At 46.9% G+C, this 27911-nt stretch overlaps 2 protein-coding genes across 3 annotated transcripts in view; one reads left to right on the top strand and one right to left on the bottom strand.

The window, feature by feature from the left end:
- The window catches only part of rbm41 (RNA binding motif protein 41), a 62572-nt gene that overhangs the window by 1938 nt on the left and 32723 nt on the right, over positions 1–27911 (top strand). The window lies entirely within an intron of this gene.
- Positions 41–27911, bottom strand: cox11 (cytochrome c oxidase assembly homolog 11 (yeast)). Of its 2 annotated transcripts, none has more exons than XM_072505435.1 (5): positions 27788–27911; positions 24507–24906; positions 22382–22537; positions 17940–18065; positions 41–1102 (listed from the first exon to the last, which is right to left on the bottom strand). In XM_072505435.1, the coding sequence occupies exons 2-5, from the start codon at positions 24819–24821 to the stop codon at positions 920–922; spliced, it is 780 nt and encodes a 259-aa protein (XP_072361536.1). In that variant the 5' UTR covers positions 24822–24906; positions 27788–27911; the 3' UTR covers positions 41–919. The 2 variants fall into 2 exon arrangements, with proteins under 2 accessions (XP_072361536.1, XP_072361538.1); XM_072505437.1 differs by lacking the exon at positions 27788–27911 and adding an exon at positions 27536–27662.

Below are 27911 nucleotides of genomic sequence, written 5' to 3'. Positions count from 1 at the left end.
ATAATAATAGACTAAATGCTCCATTAAACTAAATGCTCCATTTATAGATTTAAAAGTGCATTTTTATTCAATATCATTCATGGGTTGACACAGCCCAGGTCTAATAATTACAGTAAACGGTTTACTTGGGATAGTATGGGATTTTACCATGTTTTCCTGTAACCTCAGAACCAGGAAAATACCTGAACCTGCAGAAATAATTTATCTCTCTCTACTCCTATCAGTCTTGAAAAGGTCTTCAGGTTAGTTAGGAAAAGGTAAATCCTGATTCTAAATCTTCTTTTTATACGTGTTAAGATCCTTTCTCGCTACTGCATTTAACCCCTCAATTTTTAGGGCTAACCTGCTCACTTTTCTATTTTGCCAAACTCATTCAAAAGTCATCTCTTCTGGTCTATTTAGTTCCCAACCTGGCACGTTTGTAAGCACATCCCAGTAATGGCTGTCACGTCAAATCCCTTCATTTCTAACCGTTGGAATTTTTTTTGTTGGAAAGTAGATTGATCAAACATACCCAGTGGCAGAACTCTCCCTTGCCATTTTAGTGATGAATTGAAAACAGCAGAAATTTTCATTACTTTTGAATTGAAATGAAAACTATTAATGCTTGATTGCAAAGCTAGATCAGAAAACCTACCAAGTTAGTTGCATGATGAACTGTTGCTGTCTTGAAAAGCAATGTGAAATTCCTTTTGAGTATCAAGCTTTGCTAAGGACTTTTCAAACTGTTCATTTATCTGGCACTTCATTTCAATTTACATCCATACTGCTCTGCAGGCATATGAATTGACTGTGTTAAATTATTTTGCTGACAATCGTTTTGGAAATCCCAACTTTAAGTATTATTGCTGAAACTGTCAGTTATACTGTCAATCACCATAACACTCTGAATGAGTTTGACATTTGCAGTAATTGTATGTTAATTATATCCAGGTAAAGGTAGCTTTTGACCATCCTTTGCCTCAAAGAAGGTGTAGGAGAGAGTGATTGTATCTACTCGCGCCATTCCTGGATCTTCTGCAAACTCGGGGTCGATATAAAAAAACACTGGCATGTCCACTTCCTCATGGGGATTCAGCCGTTGTTCTTCAAAACAAAAACACTGAAAGAACGAGGCAGAGTAGAGAGAATTGTTACTACCTGCATATACACACACATACATATATAAAATAAACAGCAGAAACAAATGTTTCTAACACAAGTTGCTCCACCTCTTAAGTTCACATCTTCATCCACAATCAAATCTAATTTCTGCTTTGGTCTCTGAAACAGGGAACTCAAAAATATCACGTATTGCAAAATAGCAATTTGTTATCCCAATTGTTATAATGGACGCTGCTTGGTGAATCATGTGAAAGATAGCAACTGTTTGTGTACATTTCCCTGATCAAACCAAAGCTTGATCATTGAGCCCAGTTTGGAATCATAGAAACAGGGAGGTCTTCAAGCTTGAGGACAGGCAAAGAGATACAATCCTGATTTAGCCTGAGGACTAAATTATAAATACAAACAGAAGAAATTTAAGCTTTTTGGCCTTGCTAGGAAGTAACTGAGCAGGGACCTTGATAGGATCAAAAGTAAATCCATAACAATACTTGTTGCAGTTTTTTTGAAGTGGTAACAGAGAACGTTGAGAAGGGCAATGATGGTTATGTGGTGCATATGGATTTTCAAAGGCATTTGATACATTGCCACACAATAATCTTGTGAGCAAAATTCTAGCTCATGGGGAAAAGTAAAAATAGGCAATTGGATAAGAAATTGGCCGAGTGACAGAAAACAGAAGGGTGATAAATAGTTGTTTTTCAGATTGAAGGAAGGTTTGTAGTGAATTTCCCAGGGGTCAGTGTTGGGACCCGAGTTCTTCCTGATGCATATTAATGACGTAAACTGTGGTGTGCAGGGCATGATACAAAGATTGGAAGCATTGTTAACTGCGATGAGGATAGTCTTGACTTTCAAAAGGACAGACATATTGGTGGATTAAGCAGACAAGTGGCAGATGAAGTTCAACGCAGAGAAATGTGGGGTAATTTACTTTGGCAGGAAGAATAGATTTCATAGATTTCATAGAATTTACAGTGCAGAAGGAGGCCATTCGGCCCATCGAGTCTGCGCCGGCTCTTGGAAAGAGCACCCTATCCGAGGTCCACACCTCTACCCTATCCCCATAACCCAGTAACCCCACCCAACACTAATGGCAATTTTGGACACTAAGGGCAATTTATCATGGCCAATCCACCTAACCTGCACATCTTTGGACTGTGGGAGGAAACCGGAGCACCCGGAGGAAACCCACGCACACACGGGGAGGATGTGCAGACTCCGCACAGACAGTGACCCAAGCCGGAATTGAACCTGGGACCCTGGAGCTGTGAAGCAATTGTGCTATCCACAAGGCTACCGTGCTGCCCTAAGTGGAGAGACAATGTGGAGAGACAAAATAAAGGGAGACACTCTAAATGAGGTACAGGAACATAGGGGCCTTGGTGTATATGTATACAGGTCATAGAATGTGGCAGGACAGGTTGAGAGCAGTTAATAAAGTATATGGTATCCTAGGCGTTATTAATGGGAGCCATGATGTGGAGATGCCGGCGTTGGACTGGGGTGAGCACAGTAAGAAGTCTTACAACACCAGGTTAAAGTCCAACAGGTTTGTTTCGATGTCACTAGCTTTCGGAGCGCTGCTCCTTCCTCAGGTGAATGAAGAGGTATGTTCCAGAAACATATATATAGATAGATGCAAAGATGCTAGACAATGCTAGGAATGCGAGCATTAGCAGGTGATTAAATCTTTACAGATCCAGAGATGGGGTAACCCCAGGTTAAAGAGGTGTGAATTGTGTCAAGCCAGGACAGTTGGTAGGATTTCGTAGGCCAGATGGTGGGGGATAAATGTAATGCGACATGAATCCCAGGTCCCGGTTGAGGCCGCACCCATGTGTGCGGAACTTGGCTATAAGCTTCTGCTCGGCGATTCTGCGTTGTTGCGCGGCCTGAAGGCCGCCTTGGAGAACGCTTACCCGTAGATCAGAGGCTGAATGCCCTTGACTGCTGAAGTGTTCCCCGACTGGAAGGGAACATTCCTGCCTGGTGATTGTCGCGCGATGTCCGTTCATTCGTTGTCGCAGCGTCTGCATGGTCTCGCCAATGTACCACGCTTCAGGACACCCTTTCCTGCAGCATATAAGGTAGACAACATTGGCCGAGTCGCACGAGTATGTACCGCGTACCTGGTGGGTGGTGTTCTCACGTGTAATGGTGGTATCCATGTCGATGACCTGGCACGTCTTGCAGAGATTGCCATGGCAGGGTTGTGTGGTGTCGTGGTCACTGTTCTGAAGGCTGGATAGTTTGCTGCAAACAATGGTTTGTTTGAGGTTGCGCGGTTGTTTGAAGGCAAGTAGTGGGGGTGTGGGGATGACCTTGGCAAGATGTTCATCTTCATCGATGACATGTTGAAGGCTGTGAAGAAAATGTCGTAGTTTCTCCGCTCCGGGAAAGTACTGGACGACGAAGGGTATTCTGTCGGTTGTGTCCCATGTTTGTCTTCTGAGGAGGTCGGTGCGGTTTTTTGCTGTGGCGCGTTGGAACTGTCGATCGATGAGTCAAGCGCCATATCACGTTCGTACGAGGGCATCTTTCAACGTCTGTAGATGTCTGTTATGCTCCTCCTCGTCTGAGCAGATCCTGTGTATACGGAGAGCTTGTCCATAGGGGATGGCTTCTTTAATGTGTTTAGGGTGGAAGCTGGAGAAGTGGAGCATTGTGAGGTTATCCGTGGGTTTGCGGTAAAGCGAAGTGCTGAGGTGACCGTCCTTGATGGAGACGAGTGTGTCCAAGAATGCAACTGATTTTGGAGAGTAGTCCATGGTGAGTCTGATGGTTGGATGGAACTTATTGATGTCATCGTGTAGTCGTTTCAGTGATTCTTCGCCGTGGGTCCAAAGGAAAAAAGAGAGCCTCTCTCACACTCCTCAACCACCTCGTACGCCAGCTCTACAGCAGACGACGCAACCTGGAAACCAAGATAGAGTCCATATTCTCAACTTGCGCTCAGGACGCAGCAGACCAGCTGTGGAACACCGCCAAACAGATGAGACAACAATACTATGCCACCTATATGCATACCAAGAACAGGAAGCTTGAGAAACTCGGCATCACCACCAGCAGCAACCAAGCCACCCCGGTACCACAGTAGAAAACAATACAGGGAAATCTATTGTCAACTTGTCAGACTACACCCTTCAACCAGACGAAATCGAAGTCCTCAGCAGAGGGCTCAATTTCTGCACCACCACCAGAATGGACCCCATCAGTCTCATGGCAGACACGGAGGAATTCATCAGGCGAATGAGGCTCCGGGAATTCTTCCACAGACCCCAAGAGGCCAACAGCGAACCCAAGCAGACTATCAATGAACCGGAACAGCAGACCGAGAGATCTGCGGTACGGCAACCGAAGAGGAAAGAGTCGAATTGGACCCCTCCGGAAGGCCGCTGCCCTAGACTCGACATGTTCGCTCAAGCCGTCAGGAGTCACGTCAATGCCAGATTCATCAGTCGCATTCACAAGACAGCCCCGAACGTCACCCAAGCACAACGCAATGCCATCCGCGGTCTCAAGACCAACCGCAGCATCGTCATCAAACCAGCAGACAAAGGAGGGGCCACTGTCATACTGAACAGAACGGACGACTGCAAAGAAGTATACCGACAACTGAACAACCAAGAACACTACAGACAGTTACCCGCAGATCCGACCAAGGAACACATCCGCCAACTAAACAGACTGATTAAGACCTTGGATCCAGGTCTTCAGAGCACCGTACGTGCTCTCATCCCACCTACTCCCCGCATTGGAGATCTCTACTGCTCCCGAAAATACACAAGGCCAACATAGCAGGCCGTCCTATCGTTTCAGGCAATGGGACCCTGTGTGAGAACCTCTCTGGCTACATCGAGGGCATCTTGAAACCCATCGTACAAGGTACGCCCAGCTTCTGTCGCGACACAACGGACTTCCTACAGAAACTCAGCACCCATGGACCAGTTGAACTAGGAACATTCCTCGTCACAATGGACGTCTCGGCACTCTATACCAGCATACCCCATGACGACGGCATTGCTGCAACTGCCTCAGTACTCAACACCGACAACTGCCAATCTCCAGATACAATTCTGCAACTCATCCGCTTCATTCTGGATCACAACGTCTTCACCTTCGACAACAAGTTCTTCATCCAGACGCACGGAACAGCCATGGGGACCAAATTCGCATCCCAATACGCCAACATCTTCATGCACAAGTTTGAACAAGACCGACTCACCGCACTGGACCTTCAACCGACATTATACATCAGATACATCGATGACATTTTTTTCCTTTGGACCCACGGCGAAGAATCACTGAAACATCTACACAATGACATCAATAGGTTCCATCCAACCATCAGACTCACCATAGACTACTCTCCAAAATCAGTTGCATTCTTGGACACACTCGTCTCCATCAAGGACGGTCACCTCAGTACTTCGCTTTACCGCAAACCCACGGATAACCTCACAATGCTCCACTTCTCCAGCTTCCACCCTAAACACATTAAAGAAGCCATCCCCTATGGACAAGCGTTCCGTATACACAGGATCTGCTCAGACGAGGAGGAGCGTAACAGACATCTACAGATGTTGAAAGATACCCTCGTACGAACGGGATATGGCGCTCGACTCATCGATCGACAGTTCCAACGCGCCAGAGCAAAAAACCACACCGACCTCCTCAGAAGACAAACATGGGACATAACCGACAGAATACCCTTCGTCGTCCAGTACTTTCCCGGAGCAGAGAAACTACGACATCTTCTTCACAGCCTTCAACACGTCATCGATGAAGATGAACATCTTGCCATGGTCATCCCCACACCCCCACTACTTGCCTTCAGACAACCGCGCAACCTCAAACAAACCATTGTTTGCAGCAAACTACCCAGCCTTCAGAACAGTGACCACGACACCACACAACCCTGCCATGGCAATCTCTGCAAGACGTGCCAGATCATCGACATGGATACCACCATTACACGTGAGAACACCACCCACCAGGTACGCGGTACATACTCGTGCGACTCGGCCAATGTTGTCTACCTCATACGCTGCAGGAAAGGGTATGAAGCGTGGTATATTGGCGAGACCATGCAGACGCTGCAACAACGAATGAACGGACATCACGCGACAATCCCCAGGCAGGTATGTTCCCTTCCAGTCGGGGAACACTTCAGCAGTCAAGGGCATTCAGCCTCTGATCTCCGGAGGTAAGCATTCTCCAAGGCGGCCTTCAGGCCGCGCAACAACGCAGAATCGCCGAGCAGAAGCTTATAGCCAAGTTCCGCACACATGGGTGCGGCCTCAACCGGGACCTGGGATTCATGTCGCATTACATTCATCCCCCACCATCTGGCCTGCAAAATCCTACCAACTGTCCTGGCTTGACACAATTCACACCTCTTTAACCTGGGGTTACCCCATCTCTGGATCTGTAAAGATTTAATCACCTGCTAATGCTCGCATTCCTAGCATTGTCTGGCATCTTTGAATCGGTCTATATATATATGTTTCTGGAGCATACCTCTTCATTCACCTGAGGAAGGAGCAGCGCTCCGAAAGCTAGTGACATCGAAACAAACCTGTTGGACTTTAACCTGGTGTTGTAAGACTTCTTATTAATGGGACATTGAGTACAAGAGTACTCTATTGTTCCTGTTTAGTATTGTGTATCAGAAGGTTCATTTTTGTGCGAGAGACATTGATTGTACCATTCCATTTAGTGCATGATATGCAAAGCATTTAATTAGAACGAAAGAACCCCGACAGTGCAGGAGGTGGCCATTTGGCCCATTGGGTCTGCACCAACCCTCCGAGGGAGCACCCAACCTAGGCCCAATCCCCATAACCCTACCTAAGCTTTGGACACTTCGGGGCAATTTAGCAATCCACCTAACCTGCACATCTTTGGACTGAGAATGTACAAACTCCACAGAGTCACCGAGGTCGGAATCGAACCTGGGCCCCTGGTGTTGTGATGCACCAGTGCTAACCACTGTGCCACCCATAGTGAATTAAGAAGCACTTTTTGAAAAACCACATTTCTGAAAAAAATGGGGACCCATCATCTTGGTGTCCTCACTTCTTGTCTGTTCCGATGAAGTTATTGATTAGGAGTCTGCCTCGGACAAAATTGATTACAATGGATATAAGAACATAAGAACTAGGAGCAGGAGTAGGCCATCTGGCCCCTCGAGCCTGCTCCACCATTCAATGAGATCATGGCTGATCTTTTGTGGACTCAGCTCCACTTTCCGGCCCGAACACCATAACCCTTAATCCTTTTATTCTTCAAAAAACTATCTATCTTTATCTTAAAAACATTTAATGAAGGAGCCTCTACTGCTTCGCTGGGCAAGGAAGTCCATAGATTCACAACCCTTTGGGTGAAGAAGTTCCTCCTAAACTCAGTTCTCAATCTATTTCCCCTTATTTTGAGGCCATGCCCCCTAGTTCTGCCCCCTAGGAAACAACCTGCCAGCATCTATCCTATATGTTTCCTTCATAATTTATGTTTCTATAAGATTCCCCCCTCATCCTTCTAAATTCCAACGAGGACAGTCCCAGTCTACTCAACCTCTCCTCGTAATCCAACCCCTTCAACTCTGGGATTAACCTAGTGAATCTCCTCTGCACACCCTCCAGTGCCAGTGTCCTTTCTCAAGTAAGGAGACCAAAACTGAACACAATACTCCAGGTGTGGCCTCACTAACACCGTAGACAATTGCAGCATAACCTCCCTAGTCTTAACCTCCATCCCTCCAGCAATGAAGGACAAAATTCCATTTGCCTTCTTAATCACCTGTTGCACCTGTAAACCAACTTTTTGCGACTCATGCACTAGCACACCCAGGTCTCTCTGCACAGCAGCATGTTTTAATATTTTATCATTTAAATAATAATCCCTTTTGCTGTTATTCCTACCAAAATGGATAACCTCACATTTTTCAACATTGTCTTCCATCTGTCAGACCCGAGCCCATTCACTTAGCCTATCCAAATCCCTCTGCAGACTTCCAGTATCCTCTGCACTTTTTGCTTTACCACCCATCTTAGTGTCATCTGCAAACTTGGACACATTGCCCTTGGTCCCCAACTCCAAATCATCTATGTAAATTGTGAACAATTGTAGGCCCAACACTGATCCCGGAGGGACACCACTAGCTACTGATTGCCAACCAGAGAAACACCCATTAATCCCCACTCTTTGCTTTCTATTAATTAACCAATCCTCTATCCATGCTACTACTTTCCCCTTAATGCCATTTATCTTATGCAGCAACCTTTTGTGTGACACCTTGTCAAAGGCTTTCTGGAAATCCAGATATACCACATCCATTGGCTCCCCGTTGTCTACCGCACTGGTAATGTCCTCAAAAAATTCCACTAAATTAGTTAGGCACGACCTGCCCTTTATGAACCCATGCTGCGTCTGTCCAATGGGACAATTGCCATCCAGATGCCTCGCTATTTCGTCCTTGATGATAGATTCCAGCATCTTCCCTACTACCGAAGTTAAGCTCACTGGCCTATAATTACCCACTTTCTGCCTACCTCCTTTTTTTAAACAGTGGTGTCACGTTTGCTAATTTCCAATCCGCCGGGCCCACCCCAGAGTCTAGTGAATTTTGGTAAATTATCACTAGTGCATTTGCAATTTCCCTAGCCATTTCTTTTAGCACTCTGGGATGCATTCCATCAGGGCCAGGAGACTGGTCTACCTTTAGCCCCATTAGCTTGCCCATCACTACTTCCTTAGTGATAACAATCCTCTCAAGGTCCTCACCTGTCATAGCTTCATTTCTATCAGTCACTGGCATGTTATTTGTGTCTTCCACTGTGAAGATCGACCCAAAAAACCTGTGCAGTTCCTCAACCATTTCCTCATATCCCATTATTAAATCTCCCTTCTCATCCTCTAAAGGACCAATATTTACCTTAGCCACTCTTTTTTGTTTCATATATTTGTAGAAACCTTTACTATCTGTTTTTATATTCTGAGCAAGTTTACTCTCATAATCTATCTTACTCTTCTTTATAGCTTTTTTCATAGCTTTCTGTTGCCCCCTAAAGATTTCCCAGTCCTCTAGTCTCCCACTAATCTTTGCTACTTTGTATGCTTTTTCCTTCAATTTGATACTCTCCCTTATTTCCTTAGATATCCACGGTCGATTTTCCCTCTTTCTACCGTCCTTCCTTTTTGTTGGTATAAACCTTTGCTGAGCACTGTGAAAAATCGCTTAGAATGTTCTCCACTGTTCCTCAACTGTTTCACCATCAAGTCTTTGCTCCCAGTCTACCATAGCTTGTTATTCTCTCATCCCATTGTAATCTCCTTTGTTTAAGCACAAAACACTAGTGTTTGATTTTACCTTCTCACCCTCCATCTTATATTAAATTCCACCATATTGTGATCGCTCCTTCTGGGAGGATCCCTAACTATGAGATCCTGAATCAATCCTGTCTCATTACACAGGACCAGATCTAGGACCGCTTGTTCCCTCATAGGTTCCATTACATACTGTTCTAGGAAACTATCGCGGATACATTCTATAAACTCCTTCTCAAGGCTGCCTTGACTAACCTGGTTAAACCAATCGACATGTAGATTAAAATCCCCCATGATAACTGCTGTACCATTTCTACATGCATCAATTATTTCTTAGTTTATTGCCTGCCCCACCATAATGTTACTAGTTGGTGGCCTATAGACTACTCCTATCAGTGGCTTTTTCGCCTTACTATTCCTGATTTCCACCCAAATGGATTCAACCTTATCCTCCATAGCACCGATGTCATCCCTTACTATTGCCCGGATGTCATCCTTAAATAACAGAGCTACATCACCTCCCTTACCATCCATTCTGTCCTTCTGAATAGTTTGATACCCTTGGATATTTTTAAATTTAAAAAAAAATATATTTTATTGAAAATTTTTGGTCAACCATCACAGTACATTGTGTATCCTTCACACAATAATATAACAGTATAAATAACAATGACCTGTTTTATAAACAAAGAATAAATAATATATAACAAAAACTAAAACTAAAACTAAATGGCAACTGCCTTGTCTCAGATAAACACTCTCCAAAAATATGATTTAACAGTCCAATATACAATTATTTATAGCAACGACCTATACATATTCTACATATATATTAATAACCCTGAGACTCCTTTAGGTTCCTCTCCCCCCCTCCCCCCCCCCCCCCGGCCCCGGGCTGCTGCTGCTGCCTTCTTCTTTTCCATTCCCTCTATCTTTCTGTGAGGTATTCGACGAACGGTTGCCACCGCCTGGTGAACCCTTGAGCCGATCCCCTTAGGACGAACTTAATCCGTTCCAGCTTTATAAACCCTGCCATGTCATTTATCCAGGTCTCCACCCCCGGGGGCTTGGCTTCCTTCCACATCAACAGTATCCTGCGCCGGGCTACTAGGGACGCAAAGGCCAAAACATCGGCCTCTCTCGCCTCCTGCACCACCGGCTCTTGTGCAACCCCAAATATAGCCAACCCCCAGCTTGGTTCGACCTGGAACCCCACTACTTTCAAAAGCACCTTTGTCACCCCCACCCAGAACCCCTGTAGTGCCGGACACGACCAGAACATGTGGGTGTGATTCGCTGGGCTTCTCGAGCATCTCGCACACCTATCCTCTACCCCAAAGAATTTACTGAGCCGTGCTCCAGTCATATGCGCCCTGTGTAACACCTTAAATTGAATCAGGCTTAGCCTGGCACACGAGGACGATGAGTTTACCCTACTTAGGGCATCCGCCCACAGCCCCTCCTCAATCTCCTCCCCCAGCTCTTCTTCCCATTTCCCTTTCTGCTCATCTACCATAATCTCCCCCTCGTCCCTCATTTCCCTATATATATCTGACACCTTACCGTCCCCCACCCATGTCTTTGAGATTACTCTGTCCTGCACCTCATGCGTCGGGAGCTGCGGGAATTCCCTCACCTGCTGCCTCGCAAAAGCCCTCAGTTGCATATATCGGAATGCATTCCCTTGGGGCAACCCATATTTCTCGGTCAGCGCTCCCAGACTTGCGAATTTCCCATCTACAAACAGATCTTGCAGTTGCGTTACTCCTGCTCTTTGCCATATTCCAAATCCCCCATCCATTCTCCCCGGGGCAAACCTGTGGCTATTTCTTATCGGGGACCCCACCAAGGCTCCCGTCTTTCCCCTATGCCGTCTCCACTGTCCCCAAATTTTCAAAGTCACCACCACCACCAGGCTTGTGGTGTATTTCTTCGGTGAGAACAGCAATGGGGCCGTCACCATAACTTGTAGGCTAGTCCCCCTACAGGACGCCCTCTCCAATCTCTTCCACGCCGCTCCCTCCTCTTCTCCCATCCACTTACTCACCATTGAGATATTGGCGGCCCAGTAGTACTCACTTAGGCTCGGTAGTGCCAGCACCCCCCTATCCCTACTACGCTGTAAGAATCCCTTCCTCACTCTCGGGGTCTTCCCGGCCCACACAAAACTCATGATACTCTTTTCGATCCTTTTGAAAAAAGCCTTTGTGATCACCACCGGGAGGCACTGAAACACAAAGAGGAATCTCGGGAGGACTACCATTTTAACCGCCTGCACCCTCCCTGCCAGTGACAGGGATACCATGTCCCATCTCTTGAAGTCCTCCTCCATTTGTTCCACCAATCGCGTTAAATTTAACCTATGCAATGTACCCCAATTCTTAGCTATCTGGATCCCCAAGTAACGAAAGTCCCTTGTTACCTTCCTCAGCGGAAAGTCCTCTATTTCTCTGCTCTGCTCCCCTGGATGCACCACAAACAACTCACTTTTCCCCATGTTCAGTTTATATCCTGAGAATTCTCCAAACTCCCGAAGTGTCCGCATTATCTCTGGCATCCCCTCCACCGGGTCCGCTACATATAACAACAAATCATCCGAATACAGAGATACCCGGTGTTCTTCTCCTCCTCTAAGTATTCCCCTCCACTTCTTGGAACCCCTCAATGCTATTGCCAGGGGCTCAATCGCCAGTGCAAACAGTAATGGGGACAGAGGGCATCCGTGCCTTGTCCCTCTATGGAGCCGAAAGTATGCAGATCCCCGTCCATTCGTGACCACACTCGCCACTGGGGCCCTATACAACAGCTGCACCCATCCAACATACTCATCCCCAAAACCAAATCTCCTCAGCACCTCCCACAAATAATCCCACTCCACTCTATCAAATGCCTTCTCGGCATCCATCGCCACCACTATCTCCGCTTCCCCCTCTGGTGGGGGCATCATCATTACCCCTAGCAACCTCCGTATATTCGTATTCAGCTGTCTCCCCTTCACAAACCCGGTTTGGTCCTCATGGACCACCCTCGGGACACAATCCTCTATCCTCATTGCCATTACCTTGGCCAGAATCTTAGCGTCTACATTTAGGAGGGAAATAGGTTTTTGGACCCGCATTGCAGCGGGTCCTTTTCCTTCTTTAGGAGAAGCGATATTGTTGCCTCAGACATAGTCGGGGGCAGCTGTCCCCTTTCCTTTGCCTCATTAAAGGTCCTCATCAGTAGCGGGGCGAGCAAGTCCACATATTTCCTGTAAAATTCAACTGGGAATCCATCCGGTCCCGGAGCCTTCCCCGCCTGCATGCTCCTAATTCCTTTCACTACTTCCTCTATTTCAATCTGTGCTCCCAGTCCCACCCTTTCCTGCTCCTCCACCTTGGGAAATTCCAGCCGGTCCATAAAGCCCATCATTCTCTCCCTCCCATCCGGGGGTTGAGCGTCGTATAATTTTTTAGAAAATGTCTTGAACACTCCATTCACTCTCTCCGCTCCCCGCTCCATCTCTCCTTCCTCATCCCTCACTCCCCCTATTTCCCTCGCTGCTCCCCTCTTCCTCAATTGATGGGCCAACAACCTGCTCGCCTTCTCCCCATATTCGTACTGTACACCCTGTGCCTTCCTCCACTGTGTCTCTGCAGTACCCGTTGTCAGCAAGTCAAATTCTACGTGTAGCCTTTGCCTTTCCCTGTACAGTCCCTCCTCCGGTGCCTCCGCATATTGCCTGTCCACCCTCAGAAGTTCTTGCAGCAACCGCTCCCGTTCCCTACTCTCCTGCTTTCCTTTATGTGCCCTTATTGATATCAGCTCCCCTCTAACCACTGCCTTCAGCACCTCCCAGACCACTCCCACCTGGACCTCCCCATTATCATTGAGTTCCAGGTACTTTTCAATGCACCCCCTCACCCTTAGACACACACCCTCATCTGCCATTAGTCCCATGTCCATTCTCCAGGGTGGGCGCCCTTCTGTTTCCTCCCCTATCTCCAAGTCCACCCAATGTGGAGCGTGATCCGAAATGGCTATAGCCGTATACTCCGTTCCCCTCACCTTCGGGATCAACGCCCTTCCCAAAACAAAAAAGTCTATTCGCGAATAGACTTTGTGGACATAGGAGAAAAACGAAAACTCCTTACTCCTAGGTCTGCTAAATCTCCACGGGTCTACTCCTCCCATCTGCTCCATAAAATCTTTAAGCACCTTGGCTGCTGCCGGCCTCCTTCCAGTCCTGGACCTCGACCTGTCCAGCCCTGGTTCCAACACCGTATTGAAATCTCACCCCATTACCAACTTTCCCACCTCTAGGTCCGGGATGCGTCCTAGCATACGCCTCATAAAATTGGCATCATCCCAGTTCGGGGCATATACGTTTACCAAAACCACCGTCTCCCCCTGTAGTTTGCCACTCACCATCACGTATCTGCCCCCGCTATCCGCCACTATAGTCTTTGCCTCAAACATTACCCGCTTCCCCACTAATATAGCCACCCCCCTGTTTTTCGCATCTAGCCCCGAATGGAACACCTGCCCCACCCAACCTTTGCGTAGTCTCACCTGGTCTATCAGTTTCAAGTGCGTTTCCTGTAACATTACCACGTCTGCCTTAGGTTTCTTAAGGTGTGCGAGTACCCGTGCCCTCTTTATCGGCCCGTTCAGCCCTCTCACGTTCCAAGTGATCAGCCGGGTTGGGGGGCTTTTTACCCCCCCCCCTTGTCGATTAGCCATCCCCTTTTTCCAGCTCCTCACCCGGTTCCCACGCAGCTGTGTGTCCCCCAGGTGGTGCCCCCCCACCCATCCCACCCCATACCAGCTCCCCCCCCTCCCCAGCAGCAGCAGCCCAATAATTCCCCCCTCCCACTCCCCCGCTAGATTCCCCACTAGCGTAGTTACACCCCCCATGTTGCTCCCAGAAGTCAGCAAACTCTGGCCGACCTCGGCTTCCCCCCGTGACCTCGGCTCGCACCGTGCGACGCCCCCTCCTTCCTGCTTCCCTATTCCCGCCATGATTATCATAGCGCGGGAGCCGAGCCCACGCTTCCCCCTTGGCCCCGCCCCCAATGGCCAACGCCCCATCTCTTCCACCTCCTTTCCTCCCCCACCACCTGTGGAAGAGAGAAAAGTTACCACATCGCAGGATTAATAACATAAAACTCCTCTTTCCCCCCCTCTTCGCCCCCCATACTCGCCCCACCACTTTGTTTCAAACGTTCTTTTTTTTAATAACCCGCTCATTCCAATTTTTCTTCCACGATAAAAGTCCACGCCTCATCCGCCGTCTCAAAGTAGTGGTGCCTCCCTTGATATGTGACCCACAGTCTTGCCGGCTGCAGCATTCCGAATTTTATCTTCTTTTTGTGAAGCACCGCCTTGGCCCGATTAAAGCTCGCCCTCCTTCTCGCCACCTCCGCACTCCAGTCTTGGTATACGCGGATCACCGCGTTCTCCCACTTACTGCTCCGAGTTTTCTTTGCCCATCTCAGGACCATCTCTCTGTCCTTGAAACGGAGGAATCTCACCACTATGGCTCTAAGAATTTCTCCTGCTCTCGGTCCTCGCGCCATCACTCGGTATGCTCCCTCCACCTCCAGCGGACCCGCCGGGGCCTCCGCTCCCATTAACGAGTGCAGCATCGTGCTCACATATGCCCCGACGTCCGCTCCCTCCGCACCTTCAGGAAGACCAAGAATCCTTAGGTTGTTCCTCCTCGCGTTGTTCTCCAGCGCCTCCAGCCTTTCCACACATCGTTTATGGTGTGCCTCGTGCATCTCCGTCTTCACCACCAGGCCCTGTATGTCGTCCTCATTCTCGGCTGCCTTTGCCTTCACGACCCGAAGCTCCCGCTCCTGGGTCTTTTGCTCCTCCTTTAGCCCTTCGATCGCCTGTAATATCGGGGCCAACAGCTCCTTCTTCAATTCCTTTTTGAGTTCTTCCACGCAGCGTTTCAAAAACTCATGTTGTTCAGGGCCCCATATTAAACTGCCACCTTCCGACGCCATCTTGGTTTTTGCTTGCCTTCCTTGCCGCTGCTCTAAAGGATCCACCGCAATCCGGCCACCTTCCTCTCCTTTTTTCATCCGTATCCAGGGGGGATTCCCTTCTGGTTCACCGCACAGTACTTTTAGCCGTTAAAATTGCCGTTGGGGCTCTTATTAAGAGCCCAAAAGTCCGTTCCACCGGGAGCTGCCGAAACGTGCGACTCAGCTGGTCATCGCCGCACCCGGAAGTCATACCCTTGGATATTTAACTCCCAGTCGTGACCATCCTTTAACCATGTTTCAGTAATGGCCACTAAATCATAGTCATTCACGATGATTTGCGCCATCAACTCATTTACCTTATTCCGAATACTACGAGCATTCAGGTAAAGTCCACTTATGTTGGCTTTTTTTACCTCTGTTCTGAATCTTAACACCTCGATCAGTAACCTCTCCTAAGTTATATTTCCTGTTAACTTTTCTACTAATTTTCCTTGTCGTTGAACCCATATCTTCATGTAACAACCTGCCACGTCGCTTACCATTAATGTTTTTACTTCCCGTTTTATTCCTTTTAGTATTCCTGGTCCTATTCACTGAGCTCCCCTCAGTCACTGTACCTTGTACTGTCGCCGTTTTAGATTTTTGACTATGGCTTCTCTGCCTTACACTTTCCCCCTTACTGCCTTTTGTTTCTGTCCCTGTTTTACTACCTTCCAACTTCCTGCATCGGTTCCCATCCCCCTGCCACATTAGTTTAAACTCTCCCCAACAGCTCTAGCAAACACTCCCCCCTAGGACATCGGTTCCAGTCCTGCCCAGGTGCAGACCGTCTGGTTTGTACTGGTCCCACCTCCCCCAGAACCGGTTCCAATGCCCCAGGAATTTGAATCCCTCCCTCTTGCACCATCTCTTGAGCCACGCATTCATCCTATCTATCCTGCCATTTCTACTCTGACTAGCTCGTGGCATTGGTAGCAATCCTGAGATTACTACCTTTGAGGTCCTACTTTTTAGTTTAACTCCTAACTCCCTGAATTCAGCTTGTAGGACCTCGTCCTATTTTGTACCTATATCGTTGGTGCCTATGTGCACCACGACAGCTGGCTGTTCACCCTCTCCCCCCCCCCCCCCCCCCAGAATGTCTTGCAGCCGCTCCAAGACATCCTTAACCCTTGCACCAGGGAGGCAACATACCATCCTGGAGTCTTGATTGCGTCCGCAGAACCGCCTGTCTATTCCCCTTACGATTGAATCCCCTATCACTATAGCCCTGCCATTCTTCTTCCTGCCCAGCTGCGCAGCAGAGCCAGCCACGGTGCCATGAACCTGGCTGCTGCTGCCTTCCCCTGGTGAGCCATCTCCCTCAACAGTATCCAAAGTGGTATATCTGTTTTGCAGGGAGATGACCGCAGGGGACACCTGTTCTGCCTTCCTACTATTGCTCTGTCTTTTGGTCGCCCATTTTCTATCTCCCTCAGTACCTTTCACCTGCGGTGTCACCAACTCGCGAAACGTGCTATCCACGACGTCCTCAGCATCGCAGATGCTCCAAAGTGAGTCCACCCGCAGCTCCAGAGCCGTCAAGCGGTCTAACAGGAGCTGCAACTGGATACACTTCTTGCACGTGAAGGAGCCAGGGACAGTGAACGTGTCCCTGAGCTCCCACATCGCACATGAGGAGCATGACACGGGTCTGAGATCTCCTGCCATGTCTTAAACCTTCGGTTAACTTCAACAATTACAATTTCCCCCCAAAAAAATAACGAAGAAAAAATAAATAAATATACCAATGGAAAGAAAAAGAAAACAGAAAAACTACTTACCAGTCACTTACCAGGGACAAAAGGCACCTCCTCCCCACCCAACTTTGAATTCCCACCTAGATTCAAATTCCCAAACTCACTCTTTGCTGTCTCACTCTGGCTGTGTCTTCTCTGGCTCACTGGGAGAACTCCAGTGACTGGGAACTTGTCAAGAACTACTTGGCCCTGGGGAAAACATCCTACTAGGTGGGTTTACAAAATAGCTAGCTAGTAATATAACTTACAGGGCCTGACAGCTGCAGAATGGCTCCCAGGCCAAAACATAGCTATAGCCACAGTTGAAATCAGTGGAGGCAAGAATACCTTTCAAAATGAGAAGTAAGCTTTTAATATAATGTGTTCCCACAGGTTTTCTCTTTCCTTTAAGATGCCACATCTTGTTGAAATAATGGACTGAACTTGTAATTCTGGAACTGAGAATACCAGATATGTAACAAAATCCACAAATCACAAGAACTCTTTGCATTTCTATAGTGCCTGCAATATAAAAACTGTTCCAATACAAACAGGATGCTCCTGGATGTGTGCCAGTATTTGCAGAGGCTCCTGAAGTATGTGGAAACTCAATCCACTGGAAGGCTTACAAAGCACTTCATGAGGAAATAAAACCATGTAACCATGTCAGACTAAATCATAAGGCGAAATAAAAGTATTTAAAAGAATCTTTTCCTCATAAAATCTTTTTCAATTATTATTATTTTGTCAATACCTGAATTTTGTTGAAGTACTGTCCTGCATCAAATGGTACTACATTGTAAGTAGAAATTCCAATGACTGGTTTGTCAGTAGGATTTTTCGCTTTATAGAATGCCAAAGCCGTTTCTCCAGGAACAACCTGGAGTGAGATTAAAACAAAGATGACAGATTTAATTTCTTACTCATTAGTACCATTGACCGTGGTCAATGTACCATCATTAATAGTAAGAAACCTACCAGACTCTAACTAAAGCTCTTGAACAATTTTATACAACGCTGCTACCTCAAGTAGGAATTCAAAACATATTTATTTTTTTCTGCTCCGCATATAGTGCTAATGACACATTGTAAAACATTTGCACAAGATCCCCAAGTGCGCTAAGATCCCTTCATGGATTTATCAGTTTGGTAATGTTTGATTAAGTGGGCTGGTCATGTAAGACAGCAGCATCGGATTGCTTTCTTGATCTAATTTGCCTTGTTACATTAAACACCAATGTTCTCTATATATGTATTTCACAATTGTAGCATGAATGCCCATGAATGGCAACTTGTTCACACTTCAAACCATTTACCTTTGATTATTACATCTCATGGATTTTATCAATAAATCATGGTGAAGCAAAAGATACATGCAAGTGAGTGTATTTAATTAATTGTAGTGAAGTTAAGTGGAATGAAAATGCATAGCATTTAAACAAATTCATAGTAAAACATAGAGCAGACAGGGCAGCATTTATAGAACTTATTTATGAAATTTACAGTGTAAAAGGAGGCCATTCAGCCCATCAAGTCTGCACCGGCCCTTGGAAAGAACACCCCACTTAAGCTCAGGCCACCACCCTATCCCCGTAACCCCACCTAACCTTTTTGTACATTAAGAGCAATTTATCATGGCCAATCCACCTAACCACAATCCACTGCGCATGGTGGCGTAGTGGTTATCACTGCTGCCTCACTGCACCGAGGGCCCGGATTCGATCCCAGACCCGGGTCACTGTCTGTGTGGAGTTTGCACATTCTCCCTGTGTCTGCATGGGTCTCACCCCCACAATCCAAAGATGTGTAGGGTAGGTGGATTGGACACTCTAAATTTCCCCTTTATAGGATTTTTAAAAAAAACTAGAGCAGACAGTGTCAATAGAGTTTTAGTAAAAACAAGATAAATGAAACCAAGATACACTGTACAACTAATAAATTGTTGTTAAACAAAAAGTTAAAAATTCTCTCTCGTTCGCAATCCCTTTCAATCATCCCATCACCACAGGATTGGCTTAATTAGCTCAGTATTTCTGCTCATGCCAGTAATCAGATAAACTTAATATTAAACCATTAAAGACATCGCATGCCACAGGACTGGAAATTCCAGCCCAAAGTCAATGGACTTCTGGCTACTATGTAAAATTTTCTATCCCACCAGCAACCATTTCCACCGCGGGTGGGACCAGGAAATCTCAGCAATACTTTCAGATAATAAAGTTCCCTTATTTATGGAGGTGCCCTTCCCATGCACTGTTGCTTCACAGCGCCAGGGTCCCAGGTTCGATTCCCGCTTGGGTCACTGGTTCGATTCCCGCTTGGGTCACTGTCTGTGTGGAATCTGCACGTTCTCCCCATGTCTGCTTGCGTTTCCTCCGGGTGCATCGGTTTCCTCCCGCAATTCCAAAAGACGTGCTTGTTAGGTGAATTGGACATTCGGAATTCTCCCTCTGTGTACCCGAACAGGCACCGGAATGAGGCGACTAGGGGATTTTCACAGTAACTTCATTGCAGTGTTAATGTAAGCCTACTTGTGACAATAACAAAGATTATTATTATGTGCTCCCTTGCGTATTTCACGACTTGAAATCCACATTCAGCTTCACAGTCCTCTATTCAGCCTAGAGCTATTCGAGCAGTATTTTAAGTTGCCCAACATATTGACATATTTGGGTAGTGTAGATTTGAAACCCACATTCCGAAATGTTGAATAACATTTTTATTAATTATTTGTAAACAAAGATATGACATCTTATGGCCTGAATTCACACTCCCCTGCTGGCGGGTTTTTAGATGGGTTGAGGGGGTGCATGTGTGACAGTGAAGGAACTGGATTCTCCCTGGGTTTCCATTTGCCCCAACCTTGCAGCAATTTTACACTGAGGTTGCAAGGCCTCAGATGGACCGCCCACCCTTGTCCAAATGGAGGCCCTTAAGTGGTCAAATCTCGGCCATCTGTTCCCCATCTCACGTAAAGGCTGCCTACCCTCAATTTTTAGGCTGGCTGGAGGATTTACCTGGTGTGAGGAAAATGAATAGGCTTGTTCCTCGGCTGGGGCCTCCGTCAGAAGCCCCTTCTAACTTTCAGTGCCCCCCCCCACTTAAGATCCAGTAGCCGCTGGACTGACCTTAGTCCCTCCCCTGCCGTCAGCCTCACATCCGATGGGTCCACTCTCCCCACCCTCCCAGGGACCCCTTAAACTTGCTTTGCCGCCTGGTCCCAGGAATTAGGCGAACACATATTCCTCTTTTGTCCATTGTAGCTCTTGTTCCTGCAGGGATGAGAGCTGCTGGCCAACCAGATTGGCTGGTAGCTCTCAAAGGCAGGACTTCCTCCCCAGTGAGGGGCAGATGTGCCCCCTACAGCGAACTGACACTCATTCAAATGTGAAATGGCTGTGGGGCACTCAGGGTCTGTGGGAATATATTCCACACCAACCCTTTGGAAAACAGGATGGGAAACTCCACATTTTGAAAAATTCAGGCTATCTACTGGAGGGTGGATTTTCCTCTTTTCACCTCAGAAAATAGGCATTCTTCAGATTTAATGAAGGGAAAATAAGAGTAATATCCTGATCTACCAAGCCTATACCACCATGGTGCTGCCATGTGATATCCTGAGGACCTTCACTCAGAATTGTTGCAGGGCAAGTTTTAAGATATAAATAAGTTGGTAAAAGTTGTCCTCCAACTTAAGCTTCCTTTCAGGATGTATGTTGATTGCCTCTGTGCTGGGGCACAAGAGAAACCTGGTGCAAAGGTTTATAACAGGAGCTTGATGGTTGACATCAGTATGGGTTCGGGATCAGCTCAAAGATGAAAGAGGAGGGTAAAAGAATGTTGTGTGCAATTCCTTTGCATCCCCACCAACTCCAAAAATTCTCTATTGGCCTAGTGGTTTTCCAGCTAGTAGCCCTTTGGTTGCAAGCTTATGTCCTATTCTTCAGATTGAAGTCCAAGGCATATGACTGCCAAGGGACAGGAAAACTACAGAGTCCACGAATGAGAACGAGGATGCCACAAAAAGACTTCTTTACACACATGAATAATGAGAATGTAGAATTCATTGCTACAAACTACTTTTGAATCTGTATAAAAGTAGTTAGTTGCTTAAAAAAAGAGGAATTTTAGAGGGGTACCGAAAATTAGTTGGAGAGGGATTTGACTTATAGATAAAATGTGCATTTTTGCTCAGCATCTTGCTCTCATGCCCATGTGTCCTTCTGCGATGCTCCAGTGAAGCCCACTGCAAGCTGGAAGAGCAGTATCTCATCTTCTGTTTGGGCACATTGCAGCCCTCAGGACTCAATGTTTAGTTTGGCAATTTTAGATTTTGACCTTTCTCCTCCATCTTAAACCCCCCTTTCCTTTAAAAAAAAAGTTTCATACATGTAGGGTGGCATGGTGGCACAGTGGTTAGCACTGCTGTCGCAGCCCTAGGGACCTGGGTTCAATTCCAGCCTTGGGTGACTGTATGGAGTTTGCACATTCTCCCAGTGTCTGTATGGGTTTCCTCGAGGTGCTCCGTGTTTCCTACGACAGTGCAAAGATGTGCAGGTTAGGTGGATTGACCATGCTAAATGTGTTCAAAAGGTTAGGTGGGTAGAGGGTGCGGGCGTGGGCAAAGGTAGGGTGTTCTTTTGGAGCTTCGATGCGGCCGATGGGCCGAATAGCTGGCCTCCTTCTGCACTGTAGGGAATCGGTGATATTGTCTCAGTGCAAAACTCCCCCCCTCTCTCTCACACCAGGCCATCTGTCTTTTGTTCTTAAAGTTGCTTCTTATTGGTGCAGTTTCTACACTCTCTCTCTTTCATTTCTGATGCAGTCTATGGACTTGAAATGTTATGTTTCTCTCCTGGTAGATCCTGGCAGGCATGTTGAGTTTTTCCAACCTCCTTGGTTTTTGTTTCAGGTTCCAACATCCACAGTATAGAAAAATGGCCTGGCCTGAGCTCTAACAGAGTAACTATGCCCGAACACTTGAAGGTTCAATTAACTAATCTCCAGTGCAGTGGGCTTCCATGCTGCCGCAATAGAAACTATTTAACAGCATACTCATTGCACAGGTAGAATAATCCTCTGGCTAAAATTATGCTTCAAGAGTCAAGTTTAAGTGATTTATGATTTAATGTATTCTGTCGTGCTGCTTGTCGCATTGATTTCCCACGCACAAGTATATTGCCTGCTTTCACTTACATAGATTTCAGTTTGCTGAGGTCTGAAGTTCCACTGCAGACTGGCATGGACGTCAGCATTGAAAGTTACTTTAATGATTCGATCCTTCACAGGCTGCATGGTCTCTACCTGATCTACATTATGACCAGCTACGGCAGTCCCTCCGAGTCCTGTAGCCTGAAAGAAGACAATCAATACTGAATGTGAGACTAGAAGTGTACTTGATAAGTCCTGGACAACATGACACTTAATGTTTTATGCCACATGGTTGCTCTGCCATGATCCTTTCTAAAACATGAAGGCTAACATTTTTTTGTTTCAGCAACCAAAATGAACATACATCCATTGCAACCTTTAAAACTACCAGGAAATTCCCATGGAATCATTGTGTTGGGACTCCTGTAGGGTCCCGAAGCGCATCTAGGGGGGTTACATCCAGTCTCTGATAATCTGGACCACTATTATTATGAGTTACTACCTCAAACCATGGTTCCTACTTACTTAACCTTACTTAAATTTAAGCTTACTTTAACCAGCATTATAAATTCTACTTAACTCTGGTCAGATCAAGGCATAAATGGTTTGTACTACTTTAACTTTCAGAATTCCCAAGAAAAACATTTTGTTAGAAGAGATGTATTTATAGGGCAGCATGGTAGCGCAGTGGGTTAGCCCTGCTGCCTCACGGCGCCGAGGTCCCGGGTTTAATCCCGGCTCTGGGTCACTGTCCGTGTGGAGTTTGCACATTCTGCCCGTGTTTACGTGGGTTTCGCCCCCACAACCCAAAGATGTGCAGACTAGGTGGATTGGTCATGCTAAATTGCCCCTTAATTGGAAAAAAAATTTAAACTGGGTACTTAAGACATGCATTTATGCAGCATCTCGCATCACCAAAACATCTCAAAGTGTTTCGGACAGTACATTACCACTAGAATAGAATGCACTGTATCGCATGATTAGCGATGAGATGCCAATTGGTCTTGGCTGTGGGAAGAATGCTGACCAGGTCTCCAGACAAATTGCTGCCTTAGAATCAGATTTAGATCTTGTTGTTTTCTTGTCAAAAATATACTCATTTTCCTTGGTATTTTTCACCACTTAGCTTTTACTTTTTTTGTCTTTAGATGAAGGTGGACATGGAAGGCGCACATAATTGGTTTTCACAATTTTTTTGAAAATGTACATGCAGCTACATTCTCCCCCTCCCAACTCGGCAACTGGTAATTTGTACAATTGTGGATTAGTTTCTGTTGGTTCTCAAGAATCTAAGACCTGGAATATGTGACTTCGCAATTACACGTGCTGTTTGACTTATTTGGGTCGGGGCAGGATTTGCACTGGTGATTTGCAAATGGTTACTTTTGGCTCCGTAAAGTAGATTTCTTTTGACATTTGTTAATGTTGGCTTATTTGTCAACTTGGTAACCAGGCACAAACACAAGGGGCGCAATTCTCCCATCGGGAGACTAAGTCCCGACGCTGGAGTGAAAACCGGAGTGTTTCACTCCGGCGTCGGAACCCGCTCCCAGCCCCCTATTCTCCTGCCCCCGGTGGGCTAGGAGCGGCGCCGCTTCATTTACGCATGCCAGGCCTTGCTGCCGTGTGAAAGCGGCGCCGCGTAAATGACACGACCGGCGCCGCGTAAATGACATCACCCGCGCATGCGCGGGTTGGCCGGCACCAACCCATGCGCGGTTGCCGTCCTCCCCGCGGCCGTCCCGCAAGAAGATGTCGGATGGATCTTGCAGGGCGGCGGAGGAAAGGAGGTCCTCCTTCAGAGAAGCCGGCCCGCCGATCGGTGGGCACCGATCGCAGGCCAGACCTCTTTTGAACCCCCCTCCCAATCCCACCACAGGCGGCACACCCCAGCGCTCCCGCGCTGTTCCCGCCGGCAGCAACCAGGTGTGGGAACCTGTCGTGTTGGGCAGGCCGCTCGTCCCATCCGGGCCGGAGAATCGCCGCTCGCCCGTTACCAACGGCAAGCAGCGATTCTCCCAGCGGCCAGCCCGTGATTCTCGCCGCGCCGGTTTGGGAAGGGGGGCGAAGTCGTGTGCGGGCATCGGGGCGGGACTCGCGTGGTGCCCGGGCGATTCTCCCACCCGGCATGGGGGGGGGGGGGGGAAATTCCGCCCAAGGTTTTCCTGACCTGGCAATAAAGCCTGTAAAGCGGTACAGCAGCATACGACATGCCAATCATGCCAATTGCTGTTGCCGCTATATACGTGAGCACAGTTTTATTCTTCTTTCTCCATGCTTCCTCCTGGTTCCGGGTGAATGGATTATGGCGTTTCATGCCCCGCAATGGCTGCTGAGAAGTCAAATTATTCAGTTTCTTAGGAGTAAACCGATTAAATGCTGAAATCAGTCTTGGTAAACTAAATTGTTGCAGTCTTCGTGCACAGGCATTACAGGAAGTCACCATGTACAGTTTTGAGGTGTTTGCCCAACAGGCCCAAAGCATGCTGATGGTTAGCCAGACCACGGTGCTAATAAGTAATGTCTTCTTCCTTCGGTGTAAATAACAAACAGTAGTCTTCCTGCAACATCTGAAAATCAATGCCAAAATATTACATTTTTTCCCCTTGTCTTGGTGGGTGCATTACACAAGTCAATCATAATTTATAGTAATCCTACAATGTTTGCAAATTGAGATGCAATTCAGTATTAACAAAGTATTCTTAAATGGATTTAAATAATATTTTGAATGGTATAAATCTGGCAGAAACAAGTGGAAACTTGACTTACCACATGCCCAACAAGTGTCTTGTTTTTATTGCTAAAAATGTAGTTTGCCATAATTGGATTTCCAATCAGCCACGAGTCTAGTGGTTAATATACTGGACAGCACTGTATTTATATAGCACCTTTGAAAGCCCCAGGTCACTCCAAAGCACTCTACAGCTATTTTCTTTTTTTTTCATGGAACATGGGCCTTGTTGGCTGGGCCAGTATTTTTAATTGCCTTTCCCTAATTTCCATTGAGAAGGTTGTGGTGAGCCACCTTCTTGAACTGCTGCAGTACACATGATGCACAGATACCCATAGTGCTGTTAGGGAGAGAGTTCCAAACATTTGACCCAATGACAGTGAAGGAATGGTGATATAGTTCCAAGTCAGAATGTTGAATGACTTGGAAGAGAACTTGCAAGTGGTGTTGTTCACATGCATCTGCTGCTTTGTCTTTCTAGATAGTGGTGGTTGGAAGTGCTTTGGTGAGTTGCTGCAATGAACCTTGTAGACGGTACATACTGCTGCCACTGATGAATGGAGTGAATGTTTATGGTGGTGGATGGGGTGCCAATTAGTGGTTGCTTTACCATGGATGGTGTTGAGTATCTTGAGTGTTGGAGTTGCACTCAGCCTGGCAAGTGGAGAGTATTCCCTCACACTCCTGACTTATGCCTTGTAGATGGTAGACAGACTTGAGTCAGCAGGCGAGTTACACTCTGCAGAATTCCCAGACTCTGACCTGCTCTTGCAGCCACAGTATTTATATGGCAAGGCACGTTTCTGGTCAATGGTAACCCCCCAGGATGTTGATAGTGGGGCATTCAGCAATGCCATTGAATGTCAAGAGATGCTTGCATCCTCTCTAATAATAATAATCTTTATTGTCACAAGTAGGTTTACATTAACACTGCAATGAAGTTACTGTGAAAAGCCCCTAGTCGCCACATTCCAGCACCTGTTCGGGTACATGGAGGGAGAATTCAGAATGTCAAAATTACCTAACAGCACGTCTTTTGGAACTTGTGGGAGGAAACCCACGTTGACACAGGGAGAACGTGCAGATTCCAGTGACCCAAGCCGGGAACCGAATCTGGGATCCTGGCACTGTGAAGCAACAGTGCTAACCACTGCTACCATGCCACCCTCTCTTATTGGAGATGGTGATTGCTTGGCACTTATGCAGTGAAATATTACTTGCCACTTATCAGCCTAAGCCTGAATGTTGTCCAGGTCTTGTTGCATTTGGATATGGACTGCATCAGCTGGTGAGGAGTCACAAATGGTGCTGAATGTTATGCAGTCATCAGTGAACATCCCCACTTCTGACCTTATGATGGAGGGAAGCTAATTAATGAAGCAGCTGAAGATGGTTAGGCCTAGGACACTTGCCCCAGGAACTCCTGCAGTGATGTACAGAGAATGAGATGATTGACCTTCAACAACCAAAATCATCTTCCTTTGTGCCAGGAATATTTCTAACCAGCAGAGCTTTCCCCCCCTGATTCCCTTTGACTCGTTTTGCCAAGGCTCCTTAATGCTACACTAGGTCAAATGTTGCCTTGATGTCAAGGGCAGCCACTCTCACCTCCAGCTCTGGAATTCAACTCTTTTGTCCATGTTGAATCAAGACTGTAATGAGGTCAGGGGCTGCATGGCCCTGACGGAACCAAACGGAGCCTCAATGAGCAGATTATAGCTGAGTAAGTGCTGCTCGATAGCATTGATAATGATCCCTTCCATTCCATCACTTTACTGATGATCAAGAGTAGACTAATGTGGTGGTAATTTCATTCAAATGAAGTGCATTTGAAGTCTAGTCACTGGTGTAATGTAAGCAAGTTCCCACAGCAATGCAATAATGACTTGAGGATCTATTTTTGTGATGTTGATTGTGGGGTAAATATTACAATAATCGCTTATTGTCACAAGTAGGCTTCAATGAAGCTACTGTGAAAAGCCCCTAGTCGCCACATTCTGGCACCTTTTTGGAGAGGCAGGTACGGGAATTATTCTGCATTACAAGCCAGCTGTTTAGCCCAACTGTGCTAAACCAGCCCAAATATTGACCAGACCAGTAGTTGAACAACCTTGCTGTTCTTCAAAATAGTGCGCTGGGATTTTTTACATCCACCTGAAATGGCAGCAGGTACCTCCATTTAACGTCTCATCCAAAAAAAAATTGCTGTTAAGACACCAATCTGGACGCGGGTCTGTCTAACCCAACATTGGAACGAGAAAGAGACACTATTTCTCTACCACTTCCAAAGTTCAAGATTTAATTTCCGATTTTGTTCTAATGCATTCAAGGGATGTGGGCGTCGCCGGCTATAGGCCAGCATTTATTGCCCACCCCTGATTATTGCCCTGGAGAAGGTGGTGGCCGGCGAGCTGCCTTCTTAAAGCGCCAAACGGGTGCTGCGAATGGACTGCAAAAACCCAACTTACTACAGCTCTGCTGGCCGCATTGTGAATATTTCAGCCCCTGTCCATTTCGCTGGGGTGCCAGTATCCAGCACAGAGTCCCAGCTGCCACGTCCTTTCACTCGGTATCACAACCAGTGCTTCTCCACGTTACTCAGACGAAGGTCACTGGAAACAAGGCCCTGCAGCAAGTGTGCAGCCCACGCATCTCCAAGGCCCCGGCTCTCTGAATTGAACATGTAACCCGTTTCAAGTCTGTGGGGTAGAAATACATACCGGAAACAAGTAACCTCCCCCGGCAGGTAAACTCCGTCCAAGGTGAACTCTTTATAATCTAATCACTCACACGGTCCCTGGAGCCGCGCAGCACTACATTACCCAGCAGGCCGTTGGTGCCAGG

Source organism: Scyliorhinus torazame, chromosome 5, assembly GCF_047496885.1.
Source record: "Scyliorhinus torazame isolate Kashiwa2021f chromosome 5, sScyTor2.1, whole genome shotgun sequence".
Classification (NCBI taxonomy): Eukaryota; Metazoa; Chordata; class Chondrichthyes; order Carcharhiniformes; family Scyliorhinidae; genus Scyliorhinus; species Scyliorhinus torazame.
This window is presented reverse-complemented; position numbering and strand designations above follow the sequence as displayed.